This window comes from Poecilia formosa, unplaced genomic scaffold (assembly GCF_000485575.1).
Source record: "Poecilia formosa unplaced genomic scaffold, Poecilia_formosa-5.1.2 Scaffold16, whole genome shotgun sequence".
In the NCBI taxonomy this organism is placed as follows: Eukaryota; Metazoa; Chordata; class Actinopteri; order Cyprinodontiformes; family Poeciliidae; genus Poecilia; species Poecilia formosa.
The window spans coordinates 1,888,276-1,904,335 of record NW_006799955.1 but is presented as its reverse complement, the minus strand read 5'-3'; the positions used below and the strand labels follow the sequence as shown (position 1 = coordinate 1,904,335).

At 39.4% G+C, this 16,060-nt stretch overlaps 1 protein-coding gene across 4 annotated transcripts in view; it reads left to right on the top strand.

Moving 5' to 3' along the window:
- lrp2a (low density lipoprotein receptor-related protein 2a) overlaps positions 1 to 16,060 on the top strand; it is a 55,130-nt gene that overhangs the window by 825 nt on the left and 38,245 nt on the right. For all 4 annotated transcript variants that reach the window (XM_016668625.1, XM_016668624.1, XM_007546437.2 and 1 more), the window contains exons 2-17: positions 5,615 to 5,722; positions 5,862 to 5,981; positions 6,382 to 6,498; positions 6,918 to 7,028; positions 7,129 to 7,242; positions 7,331 to 7,447; positions 8,671 to 8,814; positions 8,916 to 9,035; positions 9,462 to 9,590; positions 10,070 to 10,239; positions 11,749 to 11,972; positions 12,389 to 12,595; positions 12,740 to 12,942; positions 14,743 to 14,883; positions 15,003 to 15,206; positions 15,593 to 15,785. In XM_016668625.1, coding sequence (XP_016524111.1) covers positions 5,615 to 5,722; positions 5,862 to 5,981; positions 6,382 to 6,498; positions 6,918 to 7,028; positions 7,129 to 7,242; positions 7,331 to 7,447; positions 8,671 to 8,814; positions 8,916 to 9,035; positions 9,462 to 9,590; positions 10,070 to 10,239; positions 11,749 to 11,972; positions 12,389 to 12,595; positions 12,740 to 12,942; positions 14,743 to 14,883; positions 15,003 to 15,206; positions 15,593 to 15,785 — 2,422 coding nt within the window. The remainder of the gene's footprint in view (positions 1 to 5,614; positions 5,723 to 5,861; positions 5,982 to 6,381; positions 6,499 to 6,917; positions 7,029 to 7,128; positions 7,243 to 7,330; positions 7,448 to 8,670; positions 8,815 to 8,915; positions 9,036 to 9,461; positions 9,591 to 10,069; positions 10,240 to 11,748; positions 11,973 to 12,388; positions 12,596 to 12,739; positions 12,943 to 14,742; positions 14,884 to 15,002; positions 15,207 to 15,592; positions 15,786 to 16,060) is intronic.

Here is a 16,060-nt window from a genome sequence, read left to right as displayed (position 1 = left end):
GATTGTAATCTGCTTTCTTTTTGCTCAACTCTTAGTATGTAAGCTCCTTAGTGTGAATCAAGCAACTAATTACACTGCAGCTGCTGCAAACTGGAATCATTTCTACCCAGGGAACTGCTCAGAGTTGAGAAGGGTCACTTGTGTCGCTTGTTTTAATAATAATAATAATAATAATAATAATAATAATAAAAAAAGCTAATCTATTTCCTCAAAGAAAATATGTCAGATGTAAAGGGAAATCTGTGTTGGCTTGTACTTCCCTTGGCATTTCCTTTGAAAGTGGGCAGTTACAGAACTATAAATGAAATTTTGCTGATGACAGCTGAAGCTTACAAAGTGATGACTGAAGTAAAAATAACTGAATATCATCTGGCTTAGTCAGCAGACTTACATTGATCATTAACTAGATATTTATCCCAAATGATGAACTAGAGCGTGTCCTAAATTGTAGCCTATTTAACACTGGTGCTTTACCTCATATTCGTCTTGGACCTGAATTCTGAATATAGCGTTTAATTACAGTTGCAGTAAACAAAATTGTAACTACATATTCACATGCTTTCTGAAAGAGACTCAACCCTTTTCTCTCTTGCTGCCTGACATTAATTCAGACTATGTTTTTCAAAAAATAATCAATTATTTCTATTTGATAAAACAAATTTCTTTTTACTGTGTTAACACTTCGAAAGTGGACTTACATCTCTAACATTTGTAAGTCCTTGAAACTACATGACTTCGACTTCCATGGAAAGCGGTTTTCCTTTTTCACTGCCACCATATGCTTGCTCAGCACCAGGAGTTACTGCAAACTTAGTAACTGGATGCAGTCAGCTGTTTTCTGTTGCTACGTGGACTTTCAGAGGGTTTCCTTTGATGTAAACTTTTTATGAACTTGATTATAAACATAACTTGGCTGGATTTTTTTTTTATGTCTAAGATCAAATTGAAATGTAGCTGACTTTAAATTGGTCGATGTAATTGGATTCAATTGACTATATATATATATATATATATATATATATANTATATATATATCCTTATTTTAGTTTATTTGTACTTTTTTTCGAATTATATTATGGCTCAACAATCCCATGTTGTTCCTATTTTGCTATAATTGTTTTAGCATGTGATCATGGCACCATCAGACATCTAGAAGTCTTGCATTTATGTAAAAGTCCCCGCTTATATCTCTAAATATCTTGAATGGTTTATGTTTTTCCCCATTTGGTCACTGAAGAAAGCAAGGGGCGTTAGCTGTTGGCATCCCTACAGGTGGGGTTCCAATACACTCAAATGTTGTGAATTAACTAAGACAAATGAACTAAAATTATGCTCTTGATGCTGTAAAGAATAACATTTTTTATTATTTTCTTTTTTTTTTTCAATACCCCCACCATTTTCAGTGAGCTTTAGTGTCTCAGCCCCTAAAAATATACATCTGGTATCATCAACAAGTATAAGTAGATTCTGTCAAACTGGTCAAATATTGATAGTACTTATATATTATCCCAATAAAAATTGAACACAAGCAATAAAATCAGTAAAAAACATTCCTTTGTTAATGTGGGATTTAACATAATATAAATAGTTGTGGCAATTCTTATTCACCTTAAGGAGAAAATGTTTAGTCTAATGGGTATTTGTCTTTTTTTTTAAGTAAATGTACATAAATATCTGGTTTCAGCTTTGGGTATAAGTCAGGTTTAATAAACGATTTCTGCTTTATGCTATTTAACTGTACAGGCAAGGCACTTTCTACAATATTCTCTATTATCCTCTACAGAAATCCTTTAATTTGATAGTTATTCCTTCCTTGTACTTTCTGCTGCCTGCTTAACAGGCTCTCAGATTGATGCAGCTACTCAATGCTTACATTGGCCTTAATGGCTAATGTGACACTGCCGAGTGTCACATTAGCCATTAAGGCTAACCAGTACCAGTAATCATCCTCTGATGGTTTTTGCTGATCTTAGCATGTTTAGTTAGTAAATGAACTTGTTTTCTCTGGTAATCATTTGCTAGGAGGATCTTAATAACCCCACCAAAGTACACAGTAAGTGCATTTTTATGCACTCATGTGGAAAAACTTAAAACTAAGCAACGTCTTGGTCAGTGTTTTGCACTCGTGTGTTAGAAAGCAGCAGGTCAACCGCTCGTCTTCTACTACTAAATGTTTTTGTTTGCCTCTGAGCTTTTTCTAGGCCGGCACATTCATAAATAAAACCCTGCACATGGCAGCTTCTTTCCGGTGCGGAGGCCCAAATCCTTGTGCAACAGTAACGTTTCACTCGAAACTGAAATACGTTTGGCTCAATTTGCTCAATTTGTGAGTAAATCCTTTTGTAACCTCACCAATATCCCCACACACCCACTCCCCGTCCATGTTAGCTCAGCTTCTAATTTGCTTCTGGTAAGCTGTGACTCACTGTCCTGAGAGAAAATTAAGTTGCACAGTATCCGTAGTATTGCGTTCTGACATTACATTCATGTTTTTTCCCCCCTCCACTCATTCTTCTGTTAAAGCGTGCACCAAACCGTTGAGCATTCCTCCCTCTGAACCCGGCTTTGGCTCTGTTCTTCTATTTATTCCTCCCTTTTGCTTCCAAGCTCCTAGGTTTTTTAGCTGCTTTTGAGTGTACTAGTCAGAGCCAAAGTCACTTGTTTGGCAATTGACGGCATTCTGCTGCATTGATTTCCATATGAAACAGGCAGCAGCACTTTGCTCTGACAGCGTGGACGGGTCCTGCGTCTCACGCTGCCAGCAGCCGTCCTCGTAACTTTTCACCGCACACATTCAGCCCAAGGCGACAGCTGTGCCTAAACAAGACGACATTGATGAAAGCTTAAAAACATCTTTTAGTTCCTGCATGCGTGCCTCGAAAGGCTTTCTTCGCTTTGGTTTTAACTAACCTAAGCAACGATTGTTTGAACTTAAATATCTGCTACAAAAAATGTTTTTTTTTTTGTTTTTTTTTTGCTCGATGGCATTTCTAGTTATCATTTTGAATCTCATCTGGCCCATTTTGTGCCCAATTGTAATTTCCTCACCAGGCCAGGGTTTAAGAAAGTTTGGGTGCCTCATTCTAATGCATTTCTTTGTTGGTCAATAGTATGAGCTGCTTTTCTTGACTTACTGATGGAGCACAGAAATCTCCTGCTGTGACTTTAAGTTGTTAATTAAGGAACAGCAAAACATTAATTTATTCAAGTACTTATGTTGAAATGATTAACAGCCATTTTGAGACTAAAAATCACCCTCGTTGTTGGTTCCACTGATATTTATTGACATAGTAAATGTGAAACTGTTTCAGGTTAAAGGCAGACATCTGATAATTAAAAAAAATGCAATCTCATCTAGAAATTGGAATATGAGATAAAGGTAGCAAACAAACCCTTTAATACATGCATTGGAATAATCTTGTAATTCTTTAGTTCTAATATATGCTTTTTTTTTTTACATGTGAAACTACTTCGAAAAAGAAAACTGGAAATATTCAAAATCAGAATCTGTGGATCAGATGTCAAAGAGTCAGTGTGGACCAGAAATAAATCCTGGTCGGTGCATGAAAAGCCCTTACATTAGATAGTGCCTTTTAAAGTTTCAGCTTCAGTGTGCAGGATCTGCCACCTTTCCCAGAGGTAATGGTGTCAGGGAACACTGTCTGCATTTAATCCCTTCTGCAGATTGCTTTCCCTTTGGCAGAAATGGTGGAAGTTGTCAACCTGGGTCTGCATGTTCAGCGTCCACACACTTCTTGACTGCTGCAAACATTGATTTTTACTGACTTGTTTTGTTTTTTTTATTGTTTTCTCTTTTCCTGTATATTTTTTTTTATTTAGATCAAAATGTTTTATTCTCATTTTCATTCAAATGTATGTTTTACTATAATATTGAGCAAACTGCGGGTGGGAGATGTCTGTGCAGTCATTTTCAGACCTCTTTAGAGATGTTCAATCACATTCAAGTCTGGAGTTTGCCACTCCATGACATTCACAGAGTGATTTTGAAGCCACTCCTTTTACATTGCTCTGCTGAAAAGTGAGCCGTCGCCCCAGTCTGACATCAGCAGCACTCTGGAGCAGGATTGTATCCAGAACTGACTAGTTTGCCAGTTCCTGCTGCTGGAAAACATCCTTATACCATGATGCTGCTACCACCGTGATTTACTATAAGGATGAGCATCCAGACCTGACTGGTGAGATGCTGCAGAGATGATTGTCCTTCTGGAAGGTTCTTCTCTTTCTCCACAGAGAAACACTTGATCTATGACAGAATGACCTTCTGGTTCTTGGTCTCCTTCCTGACTAAGGCTTTTCTGCCTTGACCGCTGAGTTTAGATGGCCGGCCAGCTCTAGGAAGAGTCCCGCTGGTTCCAAGCTTCTTCTTTTTAATAATGATGGAGACCACGGAAGATTTTTTTCAAGGCAATCCAGTCTCTGAGGTCTACAGACAATTCCTTTGATTTCATTCTTGGTGTTTGACCTCTGACTTGTGGTGAGGCTTTATAGAGACAGGTGTGTGGCAAGTCAAGTCCAATCAACATATTTTACCACAGGTGAACTCCATTTAAGTTGTAGCAACATCTCAAGGATGATCAGAGGAAACCCCTCAATTTTGAGCTTCATAGCAAAGGCTGTGAATATTTGGTCTTGCATATTTAGTAAATTTACAAAGAAAAAAAAAAAAACTTTTCCCACGCTTTTATAATGGGGAATTTGTGTTTAGAGATTTCAGGGAAGAGATTAATTTAATGCAACTTGGAATTAGGTAGTAATATATCAAAATGTGAAAAAAGTGAAGCGCTATTGATATTTTCTGGATGCACTCTAAATATGCATCTTGGTTCCCTTGCACAACTTATGTCATAAAAAATGTTTTGGGATTTTGTATTCTTATTTCTGGCATTATTCAGGTAAGTGCACCTTTATGCATAGAAAAACACTCATTCAGTAAAAAGGAAGTAATCCCAGTATTTTGAAAATTTAATAATGAATCTCAACAAAAAGAGATTTAGAAAAAAAAAAATAATTAGTAGAGGCAGGCGGCTGACAGACAATGGACCCCAAGCCAACACGACTGTATTCTTCCTGCGGAGAATGCGTGTTGAAATTGCTCTTGTACCACCCAGTACCACTATTTATTCCAATTACATCCCAGAGCGGACAGGGGCAGCACGCACCATAAATCAGGCTGTCAAAGAGACCGTCAGAATTGCACATTCCTCTTTGATTGGGCTTGATGGAGTGCTCTCCCTCTGAACTGTGCTGCCTGAATCAGTCTCTGCTGGAAAACATCAGGGAAGGTAGAGCGGTGGTACCTTATCTCAACAGATGCCACTCTCTGGAAACATCAAAAGAAGGCTAAAGAAGAGTGAAGTGTGGGTTGTAGAAATGTCTGGGGGGTGGCTGGCACGCTTGTCTCTGAGGCTTGTCAATGCTGTTAACAGCATGTTTCATCAGAGGAAAGCTTCCCATCCTCCCCTGTTTGCCCTTAAGTTCTTTAAATAATCTCATTTTAAGGAGTTTGTTGCTTGAAGTAAGCAAATTTAATTACTGTCGGGGAAAAAAAAAACCGGAAGGAATTGAATTGTGAAAAATTTGTAATTGTGCACAGGATGTGAATTAGGGCAGTTTCGGTGTGGGACAGGTCGATGTATACCTGAGGAGTGGCACTGTGATGGGACATCAGATTGCATCGATGACACTGATGAACACGACTGCCGTAAGTTGAAGTGTATCACCATAATATATATAAGCAGGATTAAAATATTTAGCTATTTCATTGCTTAAGAATGCTTTAACTGTACATGTGCCTCACTCAGGTGTGGTAAGTAACGATACATCTGTGTGTATCCTGACAGCTCAGGTAACATGCGATGACAGTCATTTCCACTGTCTGAGTGATGGCGAGTGCATCCCAGACGTATGGGTGTGTGACAATGAGGAAGACTGTGAGGATAGCTCAGATGAGAGACACTGCCGTGAGTACCGTTAACCATTAGGTATAAGTTCAAATCACACATACGTTAATTTGTTTTATTAAGATTTTATGTGATAGATCAACACGAAGTAGTACAAAACTTTTGCAGTGGAACGAAAATGATATGTTGTTTAGTCAACAAAATCAAAGTGAAACAAGTTGGCTTTAAAAGCCTGCTATTATGGAGAGCCATTCCAGCCAAAATTAAATAAATAAATAAATGGGTGAAATAAATAAACAAATAATACAAACAAATAATCTCCATAATGGCTCACAGTATGCTGAGAAAACAGAGTAAAAGGTCTCAGAGGTTCATTAGAGAACATTAGTGAAGAAGACTTTAGTGAACTGAATGTGATTAACCTGTTGCGTTGCTAAAAAAGTCGATGTTTGGGTCTCAGCTGGCAGGACATGCACCAGCGGCCAGTTCAGCTGCAGCAACGGGGCGTGCATCCCGGGAGAATACCATTGCGACCACCTGGCTGACTGCTTAGATGGATCTGATGAGAGAAACTGCAGTAAGTCTTTGAGATGTTTTTTTTTCTTCTTCTTCTTCGTTTTATCTTGGGCTCCTGTGGCATTTTAATCAATTTGTTAAGATTAAGAGGCTCGCTGACTGACACAACGGGCCACAATATGCTTCTTGTTGTCAGAGGTTGATTGCAGATTCCTTGGTGGATTAGTCAAGCTGGAGTTCTGCTGCTATGCCATTATTGTGCCGGCATGCTAGTCTCACAGCAAAACTGTGACTGTGGTAATCTCACAATTGCATAAAGAATGCTGTGGCAACTGGTGCTGTTATGGTGGCGCTTCTGATTTTTTAGTCTGTTATCCTTCCCATTCACAAGGCGTTTCACGTGTTAAGAGCTATAAAGGGCACATTTGTAAGGTTCGTTTCAGTGCACAATGCTGGCCTGATGATGGTTTAATCTTACAGATTACCCTCAGTGTACAGAGATGAGGTGTGCCAATGGGGCCTGCTACAACCGGACCCAAAGATGTGACCATTTACTGGACTGCCGTGATGGCTCTGATGAGGCAAACTGCAGTAAGAAATCCACTTCACTAATGAATGCATGTAGTACAATTTGACTAAAGCATCAGCAAGGAAAGTACTCCTATCATTTCTTGTGTTCTGTTTTTCTTAGCACAGCACTGCAACACAGGGTTCCACCAATGCCATAACGGGCTGTGTGTTCCTCAACGCTACGTCTGTGATCATGACGACGACTGCGGAGACCGGAGTGATGAGATAAACTGCAGTATGTGCAGCCTTTCCTCTCTTTTTCTACGTTTTTAGGCTGCGTAAATGCACATCGGTGTGTTATTTTATGTATTTTTTTCCTGCAGCGTATCCTGCTTGCAGAGGAAATTACTTCACTTGTCCCAGCGGCCGCTGCATCCACCAAGTCTGGCTTTGTGACGGAGAGGACGACTGTGAGGACAATGCTGATGAAAAGGGCTGTGGTGTGTATACAGTGGCAGGAATTCAGTCCTGGTATATTAAGTTACTTTGTGATTTTGGAGCCAGAAGGCCTGGATATTTAGCAGGTTAAATAGCTCTAAAATGGGCAGGAACTGAAGCCGCGGAAACCTGATTCATCTCTGGTCTCCATGGTTGGTTTGGTTTGTCAAGACGCTATGCCTGCGCTCCTTTAAGTGTGTTATTCAAATGCCTCTTTGTGGCACAAGATTGCGCAGCCCCCCAAAGGGGCTTTTGAATCCCTCCACATGGCTGGGAGGACTGCGTGTTTTTAAAGGAAGGGCTGCAGGAGCCCCCCGTTTGCCCCCACTGCTCCAGTACCCCTGCATCAGTTTAAAGTAACAATGTCTTAGTCACAATTTTCTTTAGGTCAGGATTCTTGTGGAGACAATTTAGCGTGCTCTCAATACGTGCTACAAAAACATGCTAATTATAATTTTCTGTTGTTATACAGCAAATCTGAAACTTTCTGCTTTTATTTATTCTAAGTTTTTTACATTCCTTTATCTGTCTTAGGAATTAAGATTTTAATTTCTAAGAATTAAAATCTTAATTCTTAATTCTTAACTGTTTTATGTTATATATAATTCTAGATAACAATTTTATGGCTTTGAAAAGCATTAGAACGCTCTAAGTGTTGCATTCATAAATTATACTGATGCTTTTCATTCTATTTCTGTACGAAGAAAAGATTATAGTTTTTAAATGATTCCTAACTCAATTACAGTTTCATAGTTATTTTATAGTTATCAGTAATCTTAGCAAGTAAAAGTTAATTTGTTTCTATTTTAGTTTGTAGCTATTTTAGCAGTTGCTCTAGATATAATTATGTTTTTATATTTTTATAGCTATAGTTTTAGGGATTAACAATTGTAGTATATTAAAAGGTTTATTTTTTATTCTTCTTACTTATGTTTTTAGAGTTTTTATTTCTATTTATTGATTTATTTTGGTCTCCACTAAACCACATGGTTGTTTTTCCTCAGATCCTCACACTTCAATTTTTTTTTAAATTTATTTATAGGTTTTGTTTGGCATGGCAGTGCGTACTTAGTTTTATTATTACTAATGTATCTATTTTTTTTTCCTGTTTTAATCTTCTGTAAAACATTTTGTACTGCACTTATCTTTATGCTAAGTGACCCAAAAAACACTTTTGGTGTTGATTGATTGATGTGTTAAAAAGTAAAAGATGATTTCTTTTTAGATAATGTACCACGGGAGTGTTACCCAGGGGAGTGGCCCTGTCCTTCGTCTGGGCTGTGCATCCCTATGGATAAGCTGTGCGACGGGAAGGCTGACTGTCCTGATGGAGAGGATGAAACTAACACCACTGCTGGACACAACTGCAGTTAGTATCTTCACAGTTATTGTCCTTTTCTTCAAATTTCTGGTATGGTCTCAGAGGAAGCGCTGAATCCCCATCCACATTCTGATTTCTCCACTATTCAGGCATCTGGAAGTGTGCTTCTTTGAGCTGTGAGGATCACTGCCACGCGTCCCCCGATGGAGGAGCGTGTGCCTGTCCTCCTGGCTATATTGTCAACAGCAATGACAGTCGCTCCTGCATAGGTATTTACCTTCTTTACTTTTACAGCTAATAATCCAAAGCAGCAGCTACACATTCCAGGTCGCCTCATAGCCTCGCATGTTTTTTTCTGAAGGGATAAATAAAATTTCCTACAAAAGAGATACAATTATAGTAGCTTGCAAAAGTATTCTTACCTTTTGAACATTTTCTATATTTAGTTATGTTGCAACCACAAGCTTGTTATATGCTTTTCTACAATTTCAAAGCGTGAAATTTGTGTTCTGCCCCTTTTATTCTGTTTCTTTTGAGTAAAGTCGCTCAGAAGACGCTTGTGTGTAATTTAACATCTAGTGAAATTACATCAAAACTTAGCATTTTATGTAGAATTTAACAATTTTTTTGTACATTTTTGAGTCTGGAAGTCCCTGTTTCTGATCTTTCTTTTTTTTTATTTCATCATGCTGAAGACTTTGATGACTGCTCCATGTGGGGCGCCTGTGATCAGCTGTGTGAGGACCGGATCGGCTCCCATCGCTGCAGCTGTAGAGAGGGCTACATTTTGGAGCAACATCGATACTGTAGAGCAGACATATCCAGTGAGTGGCACTTTGACGGCTTGTTTTATATACCCTACATTCAGTTTGGGAGTGTGTTAGCGATCCATCCAAATGAAGTGCTTTGGCATGGTCTGTACTCTAGTTTTTTGGCTTCCTCTGTGTGGAGGGCCTGTTTTGCTTTCTGGTGCATTGTTGCATGTTAAATGTTGCTTTAGTAAGTCTCTTGACTTTGTTACACACAGAGCGTTTTTACACAAACAGTGACCTCTCTGAATTTAGCTCTGGTAAAAGAGGGCTGGAGTGGAGGTGAGCAAAACCTTTATGTCTCCTTTAGTCTGAGGGAGGAATATCAGTTTCAGTGAGAAATGCATAATATTAAACATAATACAGTTTTTTTTTTTTGTCGTTGGGGAGCAACAACAACAACAACAACAAAAAACAATCCAGAGTTGGATTAAAAGATCAAAATCCTATTTTATTCATTCCAACTTCTGTCTTTCTGTGAATCATTTTCCCAGCTGGAGTTCCTTCCTTGGTTTTCTCTAATGGCAGAGATCTGGTAATAGGCGACATCCACGGCAACAACCTGCGCACTTTGGTTAATTCACAGAACAGAGGGATTGCTGTTGGGGTGGACTTCCATTATCATCTCCATAGGGTCTTCTGGACAGACACCATCCAAAATAAGGTGCTTTTGCTTTTCTGTCTTCTCAGTCATTTTTGTCTTTGTAAATTCTTGCGTTAGATTGCCAGTAGCCAAATTCTTTTGGTTATCTTTTAAAATATCAGCAATGTTGATACTATAATAATGGAATAGCTAGTGGCCCCATGGCGGCTGGCCTACAATGAAGGGAAACAGAGATGTAACAGAATCCAAGTGCCTTAATCTCGAAACCTGTCTGATAGGCTCATATGATGTTCGCATACCAAGACCTAATTTTTGTAACTCGATCTTGTCCGAACTAATCATGCTGTATTCGTTTTCATTGGTGCCGTCCATTTATAAGCATTCTTTTGCAAGCTAAAAGGGCTTTGTTCTGGTCAAGTCTGGGCTTCTTTTGGGTTCAAGCTACTATGTCATGGCTGAAAGGCTGGGACATACCTCTCACTGGGCATTTCTGCATAATTGCCACGCCAATGGCAGCATGTCAAATTAAAAGTAGTGAGAGCACAAACAGGGCATGCGAATGCAACCAGAAAGGTTAAACTATCAGGCTATTTCCACATCTTTGGTTTCTCTTTAAACAGGTCAGTTGAAAATCCTGCTTTTTAGATGTCTGGATCTGGTTGCAAAAAAAAGCAGGCCTGCTAAAAGCACTCCCTCTCAGCCAGCTGCAGAGTGCCAAGGCTTGCAGCCTGAGCAAGCGATTCCATCGCAGTGGGTACAGCAGACGGTTCAGGAGCTGAGCACCTCAGTGTTTATGCTAATCCTAGTGAGGTTTTTGTCATTTTCAAATCTGCAATCAGATTTGAAAATGGTTTCTCTTAAAAGTATATATTGCAATCTACATGCTATGTGTCTCCCAGTTTCGCTTGTCCATATTCAATAAGTAGTTTCACGCATTCTACTCAAAAGTTGCAGTAATCATTAAGCATGGGCTGTTGGGAGATTCTCACAGGATGAAGAGCTCGAGTAAAAATGTTTTACAGTATCCGAGTGAAAATGCAAGTCAAAATTACAACTAAAATAGTTGAAAAAAAATATATAATTGATATTATAAAAATGAAAATTAAACAGTAATTTATAGTGCCGACAAAATCACGTGCCGCTGTGCAGACCTCAATAATTAAAACTGTAGCATTAAGTCATGTTGTATTGTTTTTCTGATACACTAAATTAAAAGTATACAATAAACACTTGCTAAATTTCATATGAATTTTTAAGTTCTGATTTTACAGGTTTTAGCCATTCAGTAGCTGACAGGAAGTACACAAACTCCCATAGCCACATTTTTTTAAAACGTCTGTATCTTGATTAATTGTAACTGACTCATGTTTGCTTTGCATGTGGAGACAGAAGTCACAAACAATTATTGAATATTCTAGATAATTAATATTTTATGCTTTTATTAGAAACCAATGTAAACCTAATGGTGTACGTTTATTTGTTCTAGGCTTAAACTTAAGTGATTTTCTGACTGGGAATGGCCACCAACAGACTGATAAGGTTAACTACAATGGCATCTCTTATGTCCAGGTGTTTTCTGTGCAAATGGATGGGTCCAACATGCAGGTGGTTTTAAATGTATCAGTTGACTACCCTGAGAACCTGGCGGTGGACTGGGTGAACAATAAACTGTATGTGGTGGAGGCCAGCGTCAACAGGATCGACATGGCGGACCTGGATGGAAGTAACCGGGTTACACTCATCACTGAAAACCTCGGAAACCCTAGAGGACTGGCGGTGGACCCCACTGTCGGGTGAGCACATGTCCCTTTCTTCATCATTTAATTAATCCCACCATCCCCAGTCCCCACATTCTGCTGTGCTCCATTGGCATGGAATGACGGGGGTGGGTTGTTTGAGATTAACAGATTGCCATAGGGAGATTAGCGAGGAGCAATGTAAGTGATGACCCTCATTGTAATCCTATAGTGTGTAGTTCAAGAGAGAGGGACAGCCAGGTGGCTCCAGAGGAACTGCTTATCTCAAATTATTGCACAGCTCTTTGGTGGGTGCAATGCCACCCACTTAGAGACATATTGTCCTTCTGTGGATGCCTAATTAAAAAAGTGAAGTGCCTCTGATAGTGCCTCCTTAAATCAAGCAGATGTTTGAGGATCTGACTCTGCATGGGAGTGAACTGCGACCGTAATAAACCTCTTTCATTTTGCAGGTACATGTTTTTCTCAGACTGGGAGGCAGCAAATGGACAGCCAGGTCTTGAGCGGGCCTTCATGGATGGTACTAATCGTTACGGGATTATTGGGAGCAAACTAGGTTGGCCTGCTGGTATCACACTCGACATAGAAGCCAAGCGCATCTACTGGGTTGACAGCCGCTATGATTATATCGAAACTGCAACCTATGACGGTCTGCATAGGTAGTTTATTTTTTTTTTATTCTTCTTTAACCCTGGATTCTTAAAGCCTGAAGATAAACACTACATTTTAAAAGTTATTTGAGATCCAGGTGTGCCTTTTATTTCTAGTTACTACCTTCTTTTTTTCATTTTTCCTTCTAACAGAAAAACTGTAATCCATGGGGGGACCGTGGTACCGCATCCTTTTGGAATCAGTTTGTTTGAGCACAATGTTTATTTCACGGACTGGACCAGGATGGCCGTGATCAAAGCAAACAAGTTTACCGACAGCAACCCACATGTGATTTACACCACGTCTCACACCCCACATGGAGTAGCAGTGATTCACCAGTTAAAGCAACCACAAGGTAAGCCTGTTACTGGCAGAAATCTTAAACATGATGATGATGACCTTGCAGTTTTTGAAAGAGATTCCCTGAAAAGATATGTGTGGTTTTTGACACGCCTGGAGGTATTTTATGAGAGATGCTGTGACTTTCAACGTCTTTCTGTACCTCGAATTCCCAAAGCAAGAGTTGTGTCCAAAATTCACAAAGTCAACGATCCTGTCTGTGGTGTTCATGGACAGGATTTCAAGTTGAAGTCTTGGAGAGGAGGTTATCCGGTTGAGGGAACCTCATCTTTTCTTTTTGCAGCAGTTATTTGGTTCTGTTGGATGTGGGAGTTTAAGTCTTTATGTGTGGACTGTGATGGTGGGATTGAGTGGGAGATGGACGGAAGAATCAGAGGTTCGTCTGCAGTAATTTGCACATTACTCCAGTCTGCTGTGTGAAGAAAGACCCGATCCAAAACGGGAAGCTATCAATGATCTATCTATGTTCTGACTCTCACCTATGGTTAGTAGATTTAGATAATGAATAAAAGAACAAGACCTGGGATACCAAAGAATAAGCTTCCTCCATAAGGTAACAGATATAGGCTTAGAGAAAGGGTGGGGAGCTTGATTTTGCACTTAAACTATTCCTCCATATCGAAAGCAGTCAGCTGAGGTTGTTCAGTCGTTTCATCATGATTCTTCTGGATGGATGGATGGATGGATGGATGGATGGATGGATGGATGGATGGATGGATGGATGGATGGATGGATGGATGGATGCCAGTTACATGGACTCAACCTGTGATGCCCACTGCTGATACAGATTTTAGTGATGCTAAGCCTCAGTATTATTAAAACTGTGTGTTTTCCTGATATCTTGAAGCTAATAAGACATATAAAAGTGTCTTACTAGCTTCCTGTGAGTGGTCAGTAATTGTTTGAAGGAAGTCACTGTGAAACAGAGCTTTAGAATTTTGAAAAAGAGGACAAAATGATTTAGATTTGACATTTTAATCTATCTTCGGCATCTTGTACTAGCATGGGTAGTCATACTTGCCTTAATAATTGTGAATAACAATCTGTATGACTGTTCGTTATTGAATGTAGAACAGTATAGCCTGAGATTTCCAAAAAGATCACCAGCATTTTCAAATCCAACATGTTTTATGACAGGCAGAGCTTGAATGCTCAAACAGAGCGACTTTCGGTAAAAGATTAAACCATTAAACCATTTTGTTATCACCCTTTCTTTAGGCCTTAATGAACCTCCTCTGGCTTCGTTGTCAGTCAGTATCTGCTGGGTTGTTTTGCTCGTTCATACATTCAACAAAACCTTTCCAACCTTTCGGAAGACAGCTCCTTTATGTGCCTGAAAAGTTGCGCTAAAACTGACTAAAACTGCAAAAATATGAAATGGCAAGAAGTGAAAATTGTGTCTGATTCTCAAAGCAGCCTGAATGCCTCTGTAGAAATTATGGTTTTCTTTTAAACAACTTCTAATACTGCTTAAGTTGTCTCTTTAAACACCTGATCAATGCTAGAACTTTGAATGTTCTTCACTCATTATCAGCGTCCGTATTGAAGAGTGTTGTTGTCAGCATATCCTAGTAGTGAGTACATGGTGCATTCACTGACTGAAAGAGGATTGGTGTTTTTTTAGTTTGTGACCTAGGGGGCCTCTGAATAGCAGATTTCTCATCACATCTGTAGTTTTTTCACACCTTTTAAAAGTGCCATTTAAATTTTACTGGAAATTTTACAGCAAATTTAAGGGATATATTTTAAAATAAACATTTGTCTATTATTTTTTATTTTTCTACCATTTCCCTAGCGCCAAACCCTTGCAGTTTGGGCAGAGGTGGATGTGAGCAGATTTGCGTTCTCAGTCACAGGAGCGACAATGGAGGCCTTGGTTATCGCTGCAAATGTCGCATTGGTTATGACCTTCATGCTGATGGCAAACGCTGTTTGGGTAAGTGAAGATTTCTCGCAATTCTTTTTCTTAAACTTCCTTTTTTTTTAACAAAGCTCACTCTCTTTGGCATAAATATCTGTTTTGGCTCATGGATTCTTCTATCGTCTTTTTCGCAGCTGTGAGGCAGTTTCTGCTTTTCTCGAGCCAGCTGGCTGTGAGAGGAATCCCCTTTAACCTCTCCTCCCAGGAGGACATAATCCTGCCCGTCACCGGATCGCCCTCCTACTTTGTCGGAGTGGATTTTAGCGCTGAAGATGATGCTATCTTTTTCTCTGACACAGCAAAAGATATTATTTACAAACAGAAGGTGGATGGAACAGGTGAAAATCTTTTTTGCTTCTCTTAAGCTAACCTTATAATAGCATGGAGTATAAACTTTCAGCATATACAGTAATTTTGCTGCCATTGTTGTACCATGCCATTTACTGAAAAATTTTTGGAAGTTAAGGGAGTATCACGATGAGGACAGATAAAAAAGGAATCATCTTCCATTCCCCCAAAGTGCAGAAACAGCCAACTATGGTTGATGTGCATGGATTCAAGAACAGAAACACCCCTGCTCTGATCATCTGTTGTTCTAAGAGTTGCTCTAGTTTCTTCTGTCCGACCCCTGAGAGGAAAATGCAAGCTGACAGCCTATTTATTTAAATGTGTTCCTCTTTCATCTCTGAGTAAAACAGTCCTCTGACTGCTTTGATCTGCGCAGGCAGGGAGATACTAGCAGCCAACAGAGTGGAGGGAGTGGAGGATCTGGCTTACGACTGGATTTCCAAAAACCTCTACTGGACGGACCCTCGATACAGGAGTATATCCGTCATGAGGCTCGCCGATAAGTCCAGGAGGGCCATTATTCAGAACCTGAACAACCCCAGGGCCATCGTGGTGCATCCTCTGATTGGGTAAAGCAAAACAATCTCCAGAGGGTTTTCTGAAATGTTGGTAATGAGGTCCCGGAAGCAGACATGTCTGTTACAGTTATATAACTTTGTAATGATGTTGCAATGCTTAGTTCACTGAAAGAACTATGCAAAAAAACCTGAATTTTAATAAATTGTTTAGATTCAATTTAGATCTTGATCCTGTCATTTTCCGTTTGGGTAGTTATGAGCTTGAATGTTATCTAGTCAGCTTACATCGGCTGATTGAGCTGCATTTGTTACACAATGCCTAAGAG